Raw genomic sequence first — 20,828 nt, forward strand, 5'->3', positions numbered from 1 at the left:
AGACGGATGTGAGGGGTGAGACAGATTATGAGTTATTGTTTCTCTGTAAACAGAACGTGTGTTCGTGTCTGATTGTTTGACCTTAATCCAGTTGTCATCAGTGCGTCTCTGATGTTAATCTCATGATGTTGTTCTCCGTGTTCTACTTGTTGTGAGATGATAAACTAACAGTTATTATCTGAATATGGATGTATTAAATATATATATATCATATGAATATGACGTTAGAAATGAGAAATCTCATCAAAACAATGTCGTCCTCACAATATTTAAACAGATTCAATCTCTAATTATTCATCTTAAAGTTGCATCTAAGGATTATTTTGATGTTTGTTTATTCTGCCGATTGTTTTCTCAGTTAATTGTTCTGTCTATAAAATATTAATTATATTTATTTTTACTTTCATCAAAGGTTAGACTCTGACATATAGTCACTCTGACTATTCCACTTAATTATATATTTAACTTTATGTTTGATCTTTATACTACCCTTCTTTTCTACAAGTACTTCTTATGTGTATTTTTCCTTTATTTTAATTTCATTTGGTCACACATGAAAGGAAACGTTCATATATGTACTGTGTACACACACGTATATACTGTGTGTGTGTGTGTATATATATATACGATGTATATATATATACGATGTGTATATATACATATATATATATATATACGATGTATTGCAACCCTACTGTAAAGTGAGCATCATTTATTTTTTAAGTAAAAAAAACAATGTCAGAGAAACGTCCAAAACGATGTCTTTAAATGTCTAGTTTTGAAGACAATACTATAGTATTTTTTCTTTGAAGCCTAAAAAGCTAAACAAAGAGCACCCGTTCACATGTGAGGCTGACAATGGAACAGGAAGTGAGGTCGGATGTCTGACTGTTTGTGAACGGAGTTTCCTGGAAACAGGAAGACGTCTCTGTCCTTTTATGGCTGCGACTGAACGTCCTTCACTTCTCAGGAATGTAAATGATTCTTCTACCTGCTGATGGAGGAGGGGAGACATTCCTGCTCCTTGATGTCAGGTTAATGTGGGAGGAGGAGGGAGAGGAGCAGGAGGAGGAGGGAGAGGAGGAGGAGCAGGAGGAGGGAGAGGAGGAGGAGCAGGAGGAGGGAGAGGAGGAGGAGCAGGAATCCGGCTTTGACCTAATTCAGGACACACAGCTGGATGTTTGAGCCGTCAGCTGCTTTCCACTAATGAAAAACACATCTGATTTCCAGCAGTGGGAGAAATATTCACATATGTTACCGCAGTTTAAAAATACTACGACAAGTGAAAGTGCTGCATTCAAAATCTAAAAGAAAAGTATGAAAGTCAAAGTCCTCAACGTACAAACTGTCCTACGTTGTTGGTGGAGGAACAGCAGCAGACTAACTCACCTGAATTATCAGGTTTATACATCATTTAGCTCTTTTCTTTTTATAGATGATTCTCATGTAAAGACAACCGACAGAAGTAAAGACAGAAATACCTATTTAGACTCTGACTGTATTTAGACTGTATCTCTGACTGTATTTAGACTGTATCTCTGACTGTATTTAGACTGTAGCTCTGACTGTATTTTGACTGATACTCAGACTGTATTTAGACTGTATCTCTGACTGTATTTAGACTGTATTTAGACTGTAACTCTGACTGTATTTAGACTGTATTTAGACTGTAACTCTGACTGTATTTAGACTGTAAATCTGACTGTATTTAGACTGTAACTGTGACTGTAGCTCTGACTGTATTTAGACTAACTGTGACTGTAGCTCTGACTGTATTTAGACTGTAACTCTGACTGTATTTAGACTGTAGCTCTGACTGTATTTAGACTGTAGCTCTGACTGTATTTACAATATAGCTCTGACTGTATTTAGACTGTAACTCTGACTGTATTTACAATATAGCTCTGACTGTATTTAGACTGTAACTCTGACTGCATTTGTACTGTAGCTCTGACTGTATTTACAATATAGCTCTGACTGTATTTAGACTGTAACTGACTGTATTTAGACTGTAGCTCTGATTGAATTTAGACTGTATCTCTGACTGTATTTAGACTGTATCTCTGACTGCATTTGTACTGTAGCTCTGACTGTATTTACAATATAGCTCTGACTGTATTTAGACTGTAACTCTGACTGTATTTACAATATATCTCTGACTGTATTTAGACTGAAACTCTGACTGTATTTAGACTGTAACTCTGACTGTATTCAGACTGTAACTCTGACTGTGTTTGGACTGTAGCTCTGACTGTACGTAAACTGAAGCTCAGAGTAACAGATACAGTAACTCTGGCTTCGGTCCAACAGACAAATCGGCTGCAGACATGTGAAGAGAACTGGAGGATCAATGAGCCTAATGGTTTAAGTGCTGCTGGAGGTCAGGCTGTGTGGGAGTGATGGTTGATTTATTTATTACATTAGAAACAAACTTGCTTCTTATCTTGTTGGTTTAGCAGAGAGCAAACATGGCAGCACTGAGTCAGACATTTCTCACAGCAGGTCCTCCTGCTTCAACAGTAAACCTGTCTGAGAAGATGATCAGACTTTATTCATGTGTGGAGTCAGAGGATAATAAACCGTTATTATGACGTCATGTCTCAGTGTTCAGAGGTGCAGCGTGACACCGCACATTTAAGTCTTTGACCTAATTATTACAATAATCCAACAGACGGTTTAAAACACAAATACCACCAAAGTCAGAAGCTACTCTGCTAAGCTAGTGACGTTAGCTTGTATCAGAGCTAGTTTCTCTATTGTGACTCCATTTAGTTACTGCTGAGGTTTAATCAAATATATAATTATCTAATTAAGCATCAAGAGAACAAACTGTACATTTAAGCTGGTTTAGGCTGCTTATTTGTGTATTTGTTACAATGTTACTATGTCTTCTGTATGTATAATATTTATACAGATGCCAAAAAGTGAGATATAATAATATATATAAATATTATTTTTCCCCACAACAGAAGATCAACACAATCAATTCACATAGCTGCCCCCAAAATATCCATGATGAACAAGAACAAATAAAAATATGGTGAAACAAACAGAAACTAGAAAAGCAACAATAATGACACCAGTACTTAAAGTGACAAGTGCAACAGTGTGGCTTAAATAAAGTGACTCGGTGCCCCCTGCTGGTCTCATGTATAATATATATACATATATATATATATATATGATGATGTGATGCTTGTTTGTTGTTGTTTATCAGCCAGAAACCAAACTGTGAGCTGCTGGATGATCAGAACCCGGAATTTATGATCTGGATTATGATCATATCTGGGTTATGATGTGCTGTAACTGTAAATGTCGGTCTGTCTTCCTGTCTGTCTTCCTGTCTCACTTCTTGTCTGACTTCCTGTCTGTCTTCCTGTCTCACTTCTTGTCTGACTTCCTGTCTGACTTCCTGTCTCACTTCCTGTCTGACCTCCTGTCTGATTTCCTGTCCGTCTCTGTGTTCCAGGTGAGCTGCTGAGTCAGCCGAGGCCTGAAGGTCTGACCGAGATCATCTGTCCAAAGAACGGCTCTGAGCGGGTCGACGTGGTCCTGGTCTACCCCCCGACCCCCACCGTGGTCAGCCCCTGTCTCAAGTGATCCGAGGGCCGCCCCCCCCCCCCCCCCCCCCGACCCCCCCACAGCCTGCTTCCTGTCCCATCACACTGGATCACTGCCTCGTCTGTATGTACATCATCACTTTTTATCTGCTGCTATAAAGAGACCAGAAGAAGAGTTAGAATAATGCTGATCACATGATTCATCACGTTTGAGCAGCAGCCAATCAGAGACAAGGATTTCAGAAATCTTTAATATCTCCAGAAGCAGTTATGTTTATAAATACTATTTATTAATAATGTGTGTTTATGTCTTTGTGTATGAATTTGAATGTTTTCTCCTGTTTGCAGGATGTCTCGATGTCTCCGACGTCTCGATGTCTCTGAAGTCTGTGACGTCTCGATGTCTCTGAAGTCTCTGACGTCTCTGACGTCTCAATGTCTCTGATGTCTCTGACATCTCCGATGTCTTGATGTCTCCGATTCCTCCGATGTCTCCGACGTCTCTGATGTCTCCGACATCTCTGAAGTCTCCGATGTCTTGATGTCTCTGATGTCTCCGACGTCTCCGATGTCTTGATGTCTCCGATGTCTCTGACGTCTCAATGTCTCTGATGTCTCTGACGTCTCCGATGTCTTGATGTCTCCGATTCCTCCGATGTCTCCGACGTCTCTGATGTCTCCGACATCTCTGAAGTCTCCGATGTCTTGATGTCTCTGATGTCTCCGACATCTTGACGTCTCGATGTCTCTGACGTCTCGATGTCTCTGACGTCTCCGACGTCTCGATGTCTCTGACGTCTCCGATGTCTTGATGTCTCTGATGTCTCCGACATCTTGACGTCTCGATGTCTCCGACGTCTCCGACGACTCGATGTCTCCGACGTCTCCGATGTCTTGATGTCTCCGACGTCTCTGAAGTCTCCGATGTCTTGACGTCTCCGACGTCTCCGACGTCTCGATGTCTCTGACGTCTCCGATGTCTTGATGTCTCTGATGTCTCCGACATCTTGACGTCTCGATGTCTCCGACGTCTCCGACGACTCGATGTCTCCGACGTCTCCGATGTCTTGATGTCTCCGACGTCTCTGAAGTCTCCGATGTCTTGATGTCTCCAATGTCTTAATGTCTCATCATGTGGACATTGAACTGTGTTTAAGGAGCTTGATGAGCACAAACTATAGCATCAAATGTCTCTTTGCTGACGTAAAACGTCTCTCTCTCTAAAAGACATTGAGGACAAAACGTCTTTTTATTGTGAGTCACATTTCTGCCACGTCTCACCTCTGATTTCTTCTGGACTCAAAATATTCTGCGATGTGTGTAAATGTTTGAAAGCATGAAAATACGTCTGATTGAAGAGGATTCACACGTGTAAATATATATTTGTCTTCTTCTTCTCTTCCTCTGAGAGTCACGTCTACAGCCAGCAGCCGCTTAGCTTAGCTTAGCATAAAGACTGGAAGCGGATGGAAACTGCTAGCCTGGTTCTGCTCAACACGTCATATCTGAAACATTTTAATAATTCATATTTAAATACATAAATAATAAAATGATTCAGTTATTGCTGCTGCAGTAGATGATATGAGCTATTATATTATTTATGTTTATCAGACATGTTTTACTGCAAAAATACTACTACCAGTGTAGTTACAAGTCAAATATACTGAAAGTACCAAAAGTAAAAGTACACGGAATGAAGAATAATATATATCAGAATATAATATATAAATGTTTTATGCATTAATGTGTTTTCATCACTTTAAAGGTGAAACTCATTTGAATGACTTATTATAATCTGTGATAATAAATCATTTATTAGTGGATTAATAATCTGAATCTGTTTTTAGATATTTACTCTGAGATGTAGTAAAGGAGAAGTAGAAAATACTCAAGTACAGTACAAGTACCTCAAAAATATACAAACTAATGATAAAGAAAATCTAAATAGGAAAATAGGAGAAATGAAATAAACCTGCCTGCTTTGCTTTTATTTGTTTAACTATATTTCCCACTATTTGTTCAATATTTCTTCTTTGTTATGATTTGGTTTATTCAGCTTCATTGTACAGAACCAGACTGCTAACGGTTAGCGAGGCTAAGCTAACCAGATGCTAAGTGACCCAGAGGGAGGAAGAGGAGGAGGAGGAGGAGGAGGAGGTCCAGGTGTTAGTTTGGCTTCAGACTCTCGTGTGGATGTTTTTCACGTGTAAATAATATCTTTATTTTTGTATGTTCTCTGGTGTTGAGCATGAGTCACTGAGAACGTCCGCAGCTTTTCTATGTAGCCCGACCGGAAGTGAACCAAATAAACTGACGACTGCTTTAGTACCTGAGAGTGCGTGTGGTTCATCATCAGGAGACATTCAACAGCTGATAGTTACGATTGTTCTTATTATCTGCAGCTTCTTTTCTCACTTCATCTTCTGTTTAAATGTCACAAAGTCTGAGGTTTGTTTTAATAAAAGTCTAAAATATATTCATTTTATTTTGACATCAAACCGAGAAAAAGAGGAAACGAGACATTTTGAAAAGTTCAAACAATATTTAAAGAATATTTTAAAATGACTTTTATGTTAATTCACTAATGGTTTTACTTCTGATGTCATGAATTATGATAAATTACATTCATAAGCACTTTGAATATTTCTGGTTAACGACAACATCATACTTTAAAGAGTAATATATAAATACTGTACACAGATTATTGAGTCACAGCTACAGGCTTCAATCAGGTCCTCAGTCCTGCTGTTATCACAATAATAATAATAATAATACATAAAACATACTGTTTGTGGATTCTAATGGAACTGTGAAGAACTGTTTAAATATTAAAATACGTCTTCATGTTTATATGAATATGAAACAAAGTACTTATTTCATTATATTATATATAGATGTATTATATTTGTTCATTAGTTTTTAAATATAAATGTTTTCTTCACTCTTCATGACTCCATCAGCTGATGAAGACCAGCGGATACAGCTGAGAGCCAGGAAGAGCTCTCATAAGGAGACCTCGAGTTAAAGGACAGTTCATAGTACCAGTTACTTCTGAAAGTAATACTCAATAATTATAATTATTATTATTGTTGTTGTTGTTGTTAGTAGTACTACTAATATTTTTAGTATTTTAAGGAAAATAAAAGCGGAAAAATAAAACAAACAATAAAATACAAGAAGAATTGAGAAACATTTAATGAAATAAAACAGCATCCTGTGATGTGCTTATTGTTTATTGCATATTACACTATTTGTTAAAGGTAGCAGGGTGGAAGTAGTACACAGATATTATATTGAAGTAAAAGTACGCGTGATGCAGAATAATATATATTATAATTATTATCACATTAATGTGTTCATCACTTTAAAGGTCAAGCTCATTTTAAAATACTTTATATACTGCTGGTAGTTTAATCTGTAATAACACATCATCATTATTATTATTATTATTATTAATAATCTGAATCCTTAAAGTAACTAAAGTTGTCAGATAAATGTAGTAAAAAGTACAACATTTACTAAGTAGGAAAATACTCAAGTAAAGTACAAGTACCTCTCAACTGTACTTAAACACATGTACTTAGTTCCTTCCCACCGCTGACAAAGAGTCCCGGATGTTGTTTAGGTAAGAACAGGTGAGCTATGACGTGTGGAACATCGCCCCCTGCTGTCCGGACGGACTCACTGCTCTCTGGTGCACCTCCTCCTCCTGACCACCAGGGGGCGGTGCACCGGAGCGCTGAAGAAGAGGAGCAGCGCTGCTTCCGGCTCTTTCTCTTCCCTCCGCGGCCTCAGAGGTAGGAGAACTGTCCCTCTCACGAAGACTAGAATCTACATTAAATCTTAACTACATCTTCACCATCCTGAGTTTTTAACTCGCTGCGTTTAGTTAACAACATTCAAACATGTCGGACGATGTTAGATTTCTGTGTTTGACGGCGGGAATTGAGTTTTAATGTGATATTTGTGAGGATGCCGGTTTGGAGGCTATCACGTTAGCTGTCCGCCATGTTGGATCCGTAACTGTACCAAACTCCAGTCTAGAAACGCTCATTTCTGTTTCATGTGTTTAACGTTTCCTGTAGTTTCTGCTTAATTCTCGAGCTGCTTGTGGATGTTATCGGTGCCGAACTTTAAGCTAACAAGAGCTAATGCTAACAGCAGTCATGAAGAGACGTTATATGTAGTTTGTATAGTTATTTAAATGAATCAAAACGTCTCTCTGATCCTCCAGATATCTGAAGATGGTCCGCTACTCTCTCGACCCGGAGAACCCGACTAAATGTGAGTAACGTGTGTTAGCAGTTAGCTTCTTAAATGTTAGCGTGTGTTAGCAGTTGGCTTCTTAAATGTTAGCTTGTGTTAGCAGTTAGCATCTTGGGACACCTTTGTAATAAACCTGAAAATACCTCAATGAACGATGTGAGCTGCTGAGTGTTTAAATGTGTAAAGAGCTGCAGTCTGGTTCTAAAGCTTCTTCTTCTGCATTATGTTTTATTGCAGCATGCAAGTCGAGGGGCTCCAACCTGCGGGTTCACTTCAAGGTAAGACGTCTAAACTTTTATAATTAGTTGTTTGACGTCGAAAACATTTATAATTAAAGTTATTTAACTCAATGTTTTATTCAGCAGCGAGATGTAAACTGTCTCATCAGGAACTCTTAAACTAAATTAAATCAAAATACTTTGAACTCTAAGAAAGACTGACGTTAAAGTCTTAATAGTAGTTGTATCAGTTCGTCTTGTAACAGCAGTGATGTGTTTTATTAGTGTTTCATGTTTAACATCAGTATTCATTTCATCTTAAATGTTTTATTCCAGGTTAAAGTAAATATAAATGTAGAGGATCGATGAAGTTTAAATTCAGCAGGATCTGATGAGATTATAACGGAGTATATAAATATATATGTAATATAAATATGTATGTATGTAGAGGGTGCTGCTGAAGCTCGTAGACTCGTGAACAGACTGCAGTGATGATTATTTAGGACACCTTTGATTCTACGTGAAGAGAAAACATGAAATCTGAGCGATCTGATGTTCTGAGTCTCACTTCAGTTTAAACATGTTTAATATGAAGAAGAAACCTTTTGACTAAACGTTAAAGCTTCTCGTGTTTTATTCACGTTTTAAGTTGCTCATAGAAACACGATGTATTAATATTGTAAAAGTCTTGTTTTTAATGGAAACGTTCTCTTTATGAATCAATAATCTGATATAAATGTTATAAAAAGATGAAGACAGTCGATGTCTGCAGACTCGCATCAGCAGATATTATAATATTATATAATCTATTGAGCTGTTGAAATACATGAATTCTGTGTATTTATATCTAATTGTGTATTAAATGTGAGATATTCTCTGAAAACAGTTTAATAAAAACAGTTTAAGTTCTGTTTTCTATAAAAAAAAATACTTTTACACAGAATATATTAAGAGTAATAATAAACCAGCTGTTTCTTTAGAAGTAGCTTCAACGAGAAACTAACTCGTTCGTCTTATTGAGTTCGTTTTTTGTGGACGCTTGTTTTCTCCACCAGAACACCCGTGAGACGGCTCAGGCCATCAAAGGGATGCACATCCGTAAAGCCAACAAGTACCTGAGAGACGTCATCGTGAAGCACCAGTGCGTCCCGTTCCGTCGCTACAACGGCGGCGTCGGCAGGTGTGCTCAGGTAACGAGGCTCCGCCCACAAAACCACCGTTTAACCGTTAACGAGCTGCTGTGACGAGCTTCTTAGGACACCTTTGAATTAAAGATGAAACGACCGTTTACATCTGAGCGGCTGCAGAGGAGCTCGGTGTTCTGGTGGAGGAGAGGCGGAGTCTAACAGCTGTTGTTGTTTACAGGCCAAACAGTTCGGCTGGACTCAGGGACGTTGGCCCAAGAAGAGCGCCGAGTTTCTGCTCCACATGTTGAAGAACGCCGAGAGCAACGCTGAGCTCAAGGTACCTGAACGCCTCATCAGCACTGAGTTTAGACATGAGAGATTCTCACATTGTAACTGAGTATAACTATATATGTAATATAAATATGTATGTAATGTAGAGGGTGCTGCTGAACAACGGAGAGACTCGTGAACAGACTGCAGTGATGATTATTTAGGACACCTTTGATTCTACGTGAAGAGAAAACATGAAATCTGAGCGATCTGATGTTCTGAGTCTCACTTCAGTTTAAACATGTTTAATATGAAGAAACGTTAATATTCATGCTTTCACTTCATCTACTGAGAAACACTGAAGATGTTTTAATTTGCTCTTAAAAACACAAGAAACGGGTGAAATATTGTAAGTCTTCTGAGTTAATGAGCCTGACAGTTCTTCTTCTGTGGTGCTTTAATGGCACCAACCAGCGGCTTATATTTATTATTGTATTTATAGATGAATATATTTATTATTGTATTTATAGATGAATATATTTATTATTGTATTTATAGATGAATATATTTATTATTGTATTTATAGATGAATATATTCATTGTATTTATAGATTAATATATTTATTGTATTTATAGATGAATATATTCATTATTGTAGTTATAGATGAATATATTTATTATTGTATTTATAGATGAATATATTTATTATTGTAGTTATAGATGAATATATTTATTATTGTATTTATAGATGAATATATTTATTATTGTATTTATAGATGAATATATTCATTGTATTTATAGATGAATATATTTATTATTGTATTTATAGATGAATATATTTATTGTATTTATAGATGAATATATTTATTGTATTTATAGATGAATATATTTATTGTATTTATAGATGAATATATTTATTATTGTATTTATAGATGAATATATTTATTGTATTTATAGATGAATATATTTATTATTGTATTTATAGATGAATATATTTATTATTGTATTTATAGATGAATATATTTATTATTGTATTTATAGATGAATATATTCATTGTATTTATAGATGAATATATTTATTATTGTAGTTATAGATGAATATATTTATTGTATTTATAGATGAATATATTTATTATTGTATTTATAGATGAATATATTTATTATTGTAGTTATAGATGAATATATTCATTGTATTTATAGATGAATATATTTATTGTATTTATAGATGAATATATTTATTATTGTATTTATAGATGAATATATTTATTATTGTATTTATAGATGAATATATTTATTATTGTATTTATAGATGAATATATTTATTGTATTTATAGATGAATATATTTATTATTGTATTTATAGATGAATATATTTATTATTGTATTTATAGATGAATATATTTATTATTGTATTTATAGATGAATATATTCATTGTATTTATAGATGAATATATTTATTATTGTAGTTATAGATGAATATATTTATTATTGTATTTATAGATGAATATATTTATTATTGTATTTATAGATGAATATATTCATTGTATTTATAGATGAATATATTCATTGTATTTATAGATGAATATATTTATTATTGTAGTTATAGATGAATATATTTATTATTGTATTTATAGATGAATATATTCATTGTATTTATAGATGAATATATTTATTATTGTAGTTATAGATGAATATATTTATTATTGTATTTATAGATGAATATATTTATTATTGTATTTATAGATGAATATATTCATTGTATTTATAGATGAATATATTTATTGTATTTATAGATGAATATATTTATTGTATTTATAGATGAATATATTTATTATTGTATTTATAGATGAATATATTTATTATTGTAGTTATAGATGAATATATTTATTATTGTATTTATAGATGAATATATTTATTATTGTATTTATAGATGAATATATTCATTGTATTTATAGATGAATATATTTATTATTGTATTTATAGATGAATATATTTATTATTGTATTTATAGATGAATATATTTATTATTGTAGTTATAGATGAATATATTTATTATTGTATTTATAGATGAATATATTTATTATTGTATTTATAGATGAATATATTTATTATTGTATTTATAGATGAATATATTCATTGTAGTTATAGATGAATATATTTATTGTAGTTATAGATGAATATATTTATTATTGTAGTTATAGATGAATATATTTATTATTGTATTTATAGATGAATATATTCATTGTATTTATAGATGAATATATTCATTATTGTATTTATAGATGAATATATTTATTATTGTATTTATAGATGAATATATTCATTATTGTATTTATAGATGAATATATTTATTATTGTAGTTATAGATGAATATATTCATTATTGTATTTATAGATGAATATATTCATTATTGTATTTATAGATGAATATATTCATTGTATTTATAGATGAATATATTCATTGTATTTATAGATGAATATATTTATTATTGTATTTATAGATGAATATATTCATTATTGTATTTATAGATGAATATATTCTAATTTCAGTCAGCTTTTGTTTTAAATACCTTCTGAATATTCATTTAAAATTTGTGTTAAATTAGAGATAAAATATCTTTTAACTCTTATATTAAATATTTAATAGTTATTAATATTATGACTTCAGACCCAAACAAATCAGAACTAACTCAGTGTTTCTATAGTTACTGTGTGTAGTACTATAGACAGTACAAATACACACTCAGAGTATCTGTAAATGTGTTTTTAATCTGCTTTAAATCTAAAATATTAAAGTTCAGATGGTGTGGTCCTGGTCTCATGTGGTTTCTTGTGGTCTCAGGGTCTGGACGTGGACTCCCTGGTCATCGAGCACATCCAGGTGAACAAGGCCCCGAAGATGAGGAGGCGCACGTATCGAGCTCACGGACGCATCAACCCGTACATGAGCTCACCGTGTCACATCGAGATGATCCTCACCGAGAAGGAGCAGATCGTACCCAAACCAGAGGAGGAGGTGGCCCAGAAGAAGAAGGTAGGAGGAGGAGGTGGTGGTAGGGAAGGGTGGTGGGGGGGGGGAGGAGCCTCTGTGCTGCACTGATGACACCTTAGGACACCTTTGATGAACATGAAAACAAAGTTTAAATCTGAGCACCTCGTAGTACTAGTACCTCGTAGTACTAGTACCTCGTAGTACTAGTACCTCGTAGTTCCTGACTGGTGTTTCTCTAACCCTGAGTTTCGTTCTGCAGGTCTCACAGAAGAAGCTGAAGAAGCAGAAGCTGATGGCCCGAGAGTAGAATGAATAAAACACGACTTGTTCTGAACAATAACGTCTCCTCATATTCACTTCATACACAAAGTCTCATCTGTTCATCTGTTAACATGTTCGTTTTAAATGATTTATCTCAGAAGTATTTACATGAAAACATGTTTGAACTCTTAAAATACTTTATGAATAAACTACTGAGCTGCTGGTTCATAATATACTCATCAATAGATTTATAACAAGAGAGTACTCGAGTCTAGTACGAGTACCTCTCGTGTGTACTCGAGTCTAGTAAGAGTACCTCTCGTGTGTACTCGAGTCTAGTAAGAGTACCTCTCGTGTGTACTCGAGTCTAGTACGAGTACCTCTCGTGTGTACTCGAGTCTAGTACGAGTACCTCTCGTGTGTACTCGAGTCTAGTACGAGTACCCCTCGTGTGTACTCGAGTCTAGTACGAGTACCCCTCGTGTGTACTCGAGTAGTACGAGTACCCCTCGTGTGTACTCGAGTAGTACGAGTACCCCTCGTGTGTACTCGAGTAGTACGAGTACCTCTCGTGTGTACTCGAGTCTAGTACGAGTACCTCTCGTGTGTACTCGAGTCTAGTACGAGTACCTCTCGTGTGTACTCGAGTCTAGTACGAGTACCTCTCGTGTGTACTCGAGTCTAGTACGAGTACCTCTCGTGTGTACTCGAGTCTAGTACGAGTACCTCTCGTGTGTACTCGAGTCTAGTACGAGTACCTCTCGTGTGTACTCGAGTCTAGTACGAGTACCTCTCGTGTGTACTCGAGTCTAGTACGAGTACCTCTCGTGTGTACTCGAGTCTAGTACGAGTACCTCTCGTGTGTACTCGAGTCTAGTACGAGTACCTCTCGTGTGTACTCGAGTCTAGTACGAGTACCTCTCGTGTGTACTCGAGTCTAGTACGAGTACCTCTCGTGTGTACTCGAGTCTAGTACGAGTACCCCTCGTGTGTACTCGAGTCTAGTACGAGTACCCCTCGTGTGTACTCGAGTCTAGTACGAGTACCCCTCGTGTGTACTCGAGTAGTACGAGTACCCCTCGTGTGTACTCGAGTAGTACGAGTACCTCTCGTGTGTACTCGAGTCTAGTACGAGTACCTCTCGTGTGTACTCGAGTCTAGTACGAGTACCTCTCGTGTGTACTCGAGTCTAGTACGAGTACCTCTCGTGTGTACTCGAGTCTAGTACGAGTACCTCTCGTGTGTACTCGAGTCTAGTACGAGTACCTCTCGTGTGTACTCGAGTCTAGTACGAGTACCTCTCGTGTGTACTCGAGTCTAGTACGAGTACCTCTCGTGTGTACTCGAGTCTAGTACGAGTACCTCTCGTGTGTACTCGAGTCTAGTACGAGTACCTCTCGTGTGTACTCGAGTCTAGTACGAGTACCTCTCGTGTGTACTCGAGTCTAGTACGAGTACCTCTCGTGTGTACTCGAGTCTAGTACGAGTACCTCTCGTGTGTACTCGAGTCTAGTACGAGTACCTCTCGTGTGTACTCGAGTCTAGTACGAGTACCTCTCGTGTGTACTCGAGTCTAGTACGAGTACCTCTCGTGTGTACTCGAGTCTAGTACGAGTACCTCTCGTGTGTACTCGAGTCTAGTACGAGTACCTCTCGTGTGTACTCGAGTCTAGTACGAGTACCTCTCGTGTGTACTCGAGTCTAGTACGAGTACCTCTCGTGTGTACTCGAGTCTAGTACGAGTACCTCTCGTGTGTACTCGAGTCTAGTACGAGTACCTCTCGTGTGTACTCGAGTCTAGTACGAGTACCTCTCGTGTGTACTCGAGTCTAGTACGAGTACCTCTCGTGTGTACTCGAGTCTAGTACGAGTACCTCTCGTGTGTACTCGAGTCTAGTACGAGTACCTCTCGTGTGTACTCTAGTACTTTCTATAACTGATCAAAGTGAGCGTGAAATGTTTTAAAAATGATTTCTTTTAGTTTTTGTGTATTTTACTTGTTTTTGTATCACGTTAACATATTTACATGATATATATATGTGTGTATATATACGTAAGTACTACAGTAGTAATAAAGTACCAGTGTCATAAAGACCAGGATGTTCATCCAGTATGGACCCACAATCCTTTGCAGGGTCAGAGGTGAAGGTGTCACGTGATGACAGGATGTCGTTAATGAGAGCAGCTGAGAAGAAGAGTCAGACCTGATGCATCGATCACTGATCAGTGATGATGCGAGATGACCAGCAGAGGGCGCTGCTGTACTGCAGGAGTCACTACCGAGACGGAATATTAATACAATATGTATAGAGTTTAATATCTAACTGAGGCGCTAAGAACTGTTATTCTATTTCATTAACATAATAAATACATGTTTTAAACATAAACAGTCTGTTTATATCTGCAAATAATGATTTATTTATTTTATAACTATTAAAGAGATTTAACCAAAGAGTTGATGAATGACTCATGATCAACTGATTATCTTATTATATTAAAGTCATATGACTCAATGCTGAATATTTATACATGTATGTAGTTTTATCTACAATGCTTTATCGTTTATGAGATGATCTTATTTCATGTTTTAATATGACTCCAGATGTTTAATTATAACTGATGGAGTAGAAATATAAAAACACTTTAGTAAAGTACAAGTACCTCGAACCTCTACCTCAGTACAATACTACTCACAAATGTACTCTCCACAAGTAGATGTATACTGAGTGTATTAGTACACATGAATATACAGAAGACACGATTTAATCCCAGTGAGACGCTTCAGTGTGAAAAGATGTAAAATAATAAAAACATTATTATGTTAACTAAACAATTCAGTCATTTATATTTTATCCCGTCTCAGTTTTGAATCAAATCTCATAAATCAGATTTTACAACATGATTCTTCTTTGTGGTTTAAATCAGCTGACGGTGCGTTCAAGGTCTTTGATGTTTATTGTTATAAAGATGTTCGGTCTATTTTATTTAAATCTTTATGATCTGAACCACATTCAGACTTCAGCAGATTTAAGTTTCGAGACTAAATCTTTACATTAAAGAACTTTAATAAATAAATAAACAGATTTTACTTTGTGTTTTAGAACATTTAAAACTCGTGACTGTAAAAATAAGAGCAGATGTTACTTTTCACATCTTGACCAGAATTAAAGAATCATCACCTGATGAAGATCAATGTGAAGAACAGCAATTCTTCTTCTTCTCTGAACAAATAAAGGTAGAATCGAAGGACCGCGACCACCGGCGAGGTGAGTTAAAAAATAGACGAGTTAAAAAACTAGCTCTACTGAAAACCTGAACCTGTCGGTCCGGAGCTGAACGTCTCCACAGAGACTTCAGGAGTTTTCTCATGAAAATATATTAAATTTAAAAAAGATTCTATCATATTTCAAAGGAAAGAAAACCAACGTTTACGCTGATGATGCAGCTTGTTTGTTTACATGTTGAATATTAATTAAGAATAAATTATGTCATGTTTTCTTTAATATATTGAAGGTAAAGTTCATATTTTTGTTTCAGATCCTTTAAAGTTCATTAAAGTGTCCTAATATTTAAATAACTTGACCTTCTACTCATTTATTTTACTCAACATATTATTATTTTACATAATTTGAATTGTAGATTTATTATAATATAATTGTATCTTGACTTAAAAAAAAACAGCTGACTTTTAAATCCACATTCTTCTTTTACTAAAGTTTATTTAGCATCAAACATTATTTCTTCTTTGATGGTGTCTCATCCGACAAATCAGAGCCGAGCCGCTGAGCCAACCAGGAGGCTCTCCGAAATCCAGCCGTGCCACGTCACCGTGGGCTGAGCCAATGAGCTCGGAGCCTCGTCCTTTCCTCCTGTGAAGTTGAAGTGAAGCTAATAGAACACCAGATGATCATGTTTTATTATCTCACACAACTTCTTCAACTCTACACACAGACCCTCTTGTGATCCTCCCGGTCTGGAGCTGGACCCGGACCCCGATCAGTCTGAACTCCTTTACTTGTTTTTTATTTGCAGCTGAAGTTTATTTTGGATTTTTCTTTTTTTTAGCCTCCGGATCGAGGTTGAGATGGACTTTAAATCCAGAGAAGACCGGGTTCAGGTTTAGTTGTAGTCCGGATCCTCTCTCTCTGTACCAGGTGCTGCGGGGCCCCTAAAGACCCTCCAGAGACCCGGTCCAGTGGTCCCGGATCGTCCAGAAGAGCAGCGGTATAATGTTAGCCGTGGGTCCGATGGACGGGTCCCGACAAAGCGCCTTCCTGCTCAGCACGCCTCCTCTGGCGGCTCTGCACAGCATGACCGAGATGAAGACCCCTCTGTACCCGGCCTACCCGCTCTCCTCCACCGGACCCAACTGCTCCACGTCACCGGCCACCACCTCTCCCAACCCGGGCGGCATGGCGGTGTCCTCCCCGGGGATCAAGAGCTCCTCCTCGGGTCTCATGTCTCCGCAGCTCGGCTCCTCCGCGACCCCGCACGGAATCAACGACATCCTGAGCCGGCCCTCGGCGGCGCTGCTCGGCGCCACGGTCGCGGTGTCCGCCGCGTCCTCCTCCTCTGCGGGGCTTCTGTCCGGTCTCCCCCGGTTCAGCAGCCTCAGTCCTCCGCCTCCTCCTCCCGGACTTTACTTCAGCCCCGGAGCCGTGGCCCGGTACCCGAAGCCTCTGGCGGACCTGCCGGGCAGGACGCCGATCTTCTGGCCGGGAGTCCTGCAGAGTCCGCACTGGAGGGACGCGCGGTTTGCGTGTTCACCGCGTGAGTTCTCCTCTTATTTAAAGAAAATAAGCGTATTCATAATTATGTTAAAGTCAGATAAAGATAATAATTCTATCAAATAAAACACTGCAGACTATTTGACTCTTTACATCTGATTAAAGACGTGAAACACGTTCAGAGAAAAGAAAAGAGTTTTAAAACAGATTTAACTTTTAGAATCTAAATGTGACACAAAATAACAAATAAATAAAAAAGTGATTTAACGTGTTTGTGTTTATAGAAAGTATAAATGAGCATTTAGAGACTCGTGACTGTAAATAAGATGTTTCAACAGATTCATGAAGAAAATCAATGAATCTAAAACGCTGCAGATTATTTTCTTCTATTTAGTTTAAAAGTCTGAATAATTAGCAGAATATAAAACATCATAATATTCAGATGTAGACTTTGGTTGCAGATCACAACTCCATCCTTCTGGACAAAGACGGGAAGAGGAAACACACGCGGCCCACCTTCTCCGGGCAGCAGATCTTCGCTCTGGAGAAAACCTTCGAGCAAACAAAGTACCTCGCGGGGCCCGAGAGGGCGAGGCTGGCCTACTCCCTGGGCATGACGGAGAGCCAGGTGAAGGTAGGGACCTTCAGATTATTACTGCAGATTAATACCGATTAATACCGATCATATATAATAATATATATATTAATATATATTAATACTGATCATATATATTTATTTAATGAAGAAACAAACACCCAAATAACAAACACCACGTGTTCCTTCATGTTTTAAATCACAGTTTAAAACATATTGAATTATCACTTTTATATAAAACGTTAATTAATAAAGAATATTTTTTAACATTCAGATATTGTTTTAAGCCTGAATTCATTCATAATGTTTCTATTTTCTCGCTTCATTCCTTTAAACCGTGGCGGCTCATCTCTTCTTCTTCTCTTCTTTATTTCCGGACTTTCTTTCATTTGTGCACGAGCTTCCTCTCCTCCAATAATTCTTCCCATAATGCATCATCTTTATTATTTGTTGCATCGTTAAACGTGTTCTGTGCAGCTCGTTGTTTTTGTATCTCTTATGTTTAAAATTCCATCTGTTATTAAATATAATAATTATTATTATAAATACATTATATTCTATTTTATATTGTTATAATATTTAGACTAAATAATAATAATAATAATATTTAGAATTTAGATTTGTAGCCTTTATTTCTGCAGAATGAAATATAATATTTAATAATCCTTCAGTGTGTAAAGATGTCACAACATTAAACCGTGTGTGTGTGTGTGTGTGCGCGCGCGCGCGTGCGTGTGTGTCTCAGGTGTGGTTCCAGAACAGGAGGACTAAGTGGAGGAAGAAGCACGCGGCGGAGATGGCCACCGCGAAGAAGAAGCAGGACTCGGAGACGGAGCGGCTGAAGGGGACGTCGGACATCGAGGACGAGGACGAGGACTACAACAAACCTCTGGACCCGAACTCGGACGACGAGAAGATCACGCAGCTGCTGCAGAAGCACAAACCGGGTCCGGGTCTGGGTCTGGGTCCGGGTCTGCTGCTGCACTCAGAGAACGACAGCTCCTAGACTCTTCTTCTTCTCTGGTGCTTCTTCTTCTTCTTCTTCCGTTTCTGGATCAAACGAACTCTCGGAGTCGCACATTTTTGGTTTTTATCTCTTTTTAGTTTTTTGCACGCGGACAGAGGACTTCCTGTCGGGACTAAAGTTGTAAATAAACCGTGAACCGTGTCCGGTGTCCGGTGGAAGAGACGCTGCTGTGAATCGTTAACGTGTTTGTACAGATGCGCTGATCTCAGATCAGCTGAAAACACTTTGATTTACTTTTTGGATTCACAAAAAAAGAAGAATATTTAACCTTCACGTGGTCCGTGAAGGCCTCTTCAATCGGCCCTGAACGCACCACACGCACCTGTACATCCGCTCACCTTTATTTATCTGTTGTATGACGGCGGCTCGATGTAATGCACTTTTATTTAATAAAAACTCAAATGTTTGCTTCTTGTTTGCAAAGCTCTTCATTAATAATTCATAATTATTACATAATTATATATTATTATATAATTATTACACATGTTAAATTAAATACCGATGGGACTGATTAATACGTCATCTGCTTCAACCCGATAATTTAATTAATATTCATCATTTTACTCTTTTATTTCTGCTGCAAATAAATATTATTATAATTCATATTATTATCACTATTAATATTATTATATTATTGACTTACTGCTGAGATCATTTGAGGCCTTTGAAAGATTTATTTTTTATTTCCGTTTTTTTTAGATAAATTCAAACATTCTGACTCGATTTTAACAAAAAGATAAAACAATAAAAACATTGTGATTATTAAATGTATAAGCAGTTTTTGATGAAACTGAAACGTCATAAGTGATCGTTGAGCAGAGAAATAAAAAGCAATAAATTGTGACGCGTCACGTTTCATCAGCAGCTCGTTTTCTCGCAAATTGAAAGTCAGTGAAGCGGCTTCAACAGCTGATCCTTAATCCATCACGCGAGGACCCGGATGTAGCGGAGTGGGTCACGTGTCTCATAAAGTCACTCAGTCTGAAAATATAAATATAAATATCATAAAACCTGTTTGAGAAGTAAAACATTAAAGTTATAAAAGAAGAGAAGAACGATCAGAGGATTCTTTATTAATAAATAATAAAACCGGATGTTTCAATTCGACAAACCACTAAATATAAATATATATATATACGTATTTATATATATGTATTTATATATATTAATTATAACAAAATAAACAATGTGTTGCCGTAAAATGTAAATATTTATTTGAGATTTTGTTTCTTTTTAACAAAACTGCAGAAATCCTTTTTTTTACTGGAAAACCAAATAATTTACGTTTTAAATGTTTTATGAACGAATATTTATGTATTTTCTAATAAACAAACTGTTATAATAACATACATATTAATATGAATAGTTCTGGAGGTTTGATTCTACATTAAAGGTTCTTTAAACATCCGTCTCATAAACAGATTTATTGATTTAATGATTTCATCTGTTAGAAAAGTGACGTTTTCTGTTTAAAATGACGTTTCATGATTTTTATTCTTTTGTATTTAATAAACGTGACGTCATTTAGAGCTTCATGTCTTTATTTTATCTTCTCTTCTTTTGTATTAACCTTATTGTTGCTTCATCCAATCAGAAGCTGTTCAGCATGAAGTATAAACTATAAACATGAAGTTATGAAATATACATAAATACAGAATAATTACTAACATGCAAATCCTGTGAATTTAATTAAGATTTAATAATCCAATTAATCTAATCTCAGTAATAAATTACTGCTAATCTGTAATTAAATGAAACCACGAAGACTTTTTTCTTATATACTGTAT

General features: G+C 36.4%; 3 protein-coding genes and 4 non-coding genes across 8 annotated transcripts in view; all 7 read left to right on the plus strand.

Annotated features, from left to right (window-relative positions):
• Nucleotides 1-3,976, plus strand: part of mfhas1 (multifunctional ROCO family signaling regulator 1) — a 12,505-nt gene extending 8,529 nt beyond the window's left edge. Inside the window, exons 2-3 of one of the 2 annotated variants that reach the window (XM_076078266.1) lie at nt 3,470-3,684; nt 3,909-3,976. In XM_076078266.1, the coding sequence (XP_075934381.1) occupies nt 3,470-3,600 (131 nt within the window). In that variant the 3' untranslated portion in view covers nt 3,601-3,684; nt 3,909-3,976. Of the gene's footprint in view, nt 1-3,469; nt 3,685-3,908 lie in introns of those variants that run through there. The other variant, XM_076078267.1, reaches the window with a different exon arrangement.
• Nucleotides 3,977-7,194: 3,218 nt separating this feature from the next.
• Nucleotides 7,195-12,771, plus strand: rpl17 (ribosomal protein L17). Its single transcript, XM_076078277.1, has 7 exons — nt 7,195-7,357; nt 7,795-7,844; nt 8,064-8,104; nt 9,100-9,234; nt 9,410-9,508; nt 12,282-12,473; nt 12,691-12,771. Exons 1-7 carry the CDS (start codon nt 7,203-7,205, stop codon nt 12,736-12,738), a joined length of 720 nt encoding a protein of 239 aa, XP_075934392.1. The 5' UTR covers nt 7,195-7,202; the 3' UTR covers nt 12,739-12,771.
• Nucleotides 8,528-8,593, plus strand: LOC142933965 (small nucleolar RNA SNORD58). Its single transcript, XR_012947651.1, has one exon. It is a non-coding gene; the product is annotated as a small nucleolar RNA SNORD58 (small nucleolar RNA).
• LOC142933963 (small nucleolar RNA SNORD58) lies at nt 9,280-9,346 on the plus strand. The gene has a single exon (XR_012947649.1). It is a non-coding gene; the product is annotated as a small nucleolar RNA SNORD58 (small nucleolar RNA).
• Nucleotides 9,646-9,711, plus strand: LOC142933966 (small nucleolar RNA SNORD58). The gene has a single exon (XR_012947652.1). It is a non-coding gene; the product is annotated as a small nucleolar RNA SNORD58 (small nucleolar RNA).
• LOC142933964 (small nucleolar RNA SNORD58) lies at nt 12,531-12,594 on the plus strand. The gene has a single exon (XR_012947650.1). It is a non-coding gene; the product is annotated as a small nucleolar RNA SNORD58 (small nucleolar RNA).
• A 3,754-nt stretch (nt 12,772-16,525) lies between the features above and the next one.
• nkx6.1 (NK6 homeobox 1) lies at nt 16,526-19,405 on the plus strand. Its single transcript, XM_076078293.1, has 3 exons — nt 16,526-17,462; nt 17,881-18,053; nt 18,760-19,405. Exons 1-3 carry the CDS (start codon nt 16,922-16,924, stop codon nt 19,018-19,020), a joined length of 975 nt encoding a protein of 324 aa, XP_075934408.1. The 5' UTR covers nt 16,526-16,921; the 3' UTR covers nt 19,021-19,405.
• The last annotated feature ends 1,423 nt before the right edge of the window (nt 19,406-20,828 follow it).

This window comes from Anarhichas minor, unplaced genomic scaffold (genome assembly GCF_050575085.1).
Source record: "Anarhichas minor isolate MPS153535 unplaced genomic scaffold, ASM5057508v1 ptg000064l, whole genome shotgun sequence".
Lineage (NCBI taxonomy): Eukaryota > Metazoa > Chordata > Actinopteri > Perciformes > Anarhichadidae > Anarhichas > Anarhichas minor.

Coding starts and splice junctions, on each gene's coding strand:
- rpl17 (XM_076078277.1), top strand. CDS start 7,203: ATGACGTGTGGAACATCGCCCCCTGCTGTCCGGACGGACTCACTGCTC. Junction 9,235..9,409: donor GCGTCGGCAGGTGTGCTCAG/GTAACGAGGCTC, acceptor TGTTGTTTACAG/GCCAAACAGTTCGGCTGGAC. Junction 12,474..12,690: donor AGGTGGCCCAGAAGAAGAAG/GTAGGAGGAGGA, acceptor TTCGTTCTGCAG/GTCTCACAGAAGAAGCTGAA.
- nkx6.1 (XM_076078293.1), top strand. CDS start 16,922: ATGTTAGCCGTGGGTCCGATGGACGGGTCCCGACAAAGCGCCTTCCTG. Junction 17,463..17,880: donor GCGGTTTGCGTGTTCACCGC/GTGAGTTCTCCT, acceptor CTTTGGTTGCAG/ATCACAACTCCATCCTTCTG. Junction 18,054..18,759: donor TGACGGAGAGCCAGGTGAAG/GTAGGGACCTTC, acceptor TGTGTGTCTCAG/GTGTGGTTCCAGAACAGGAG.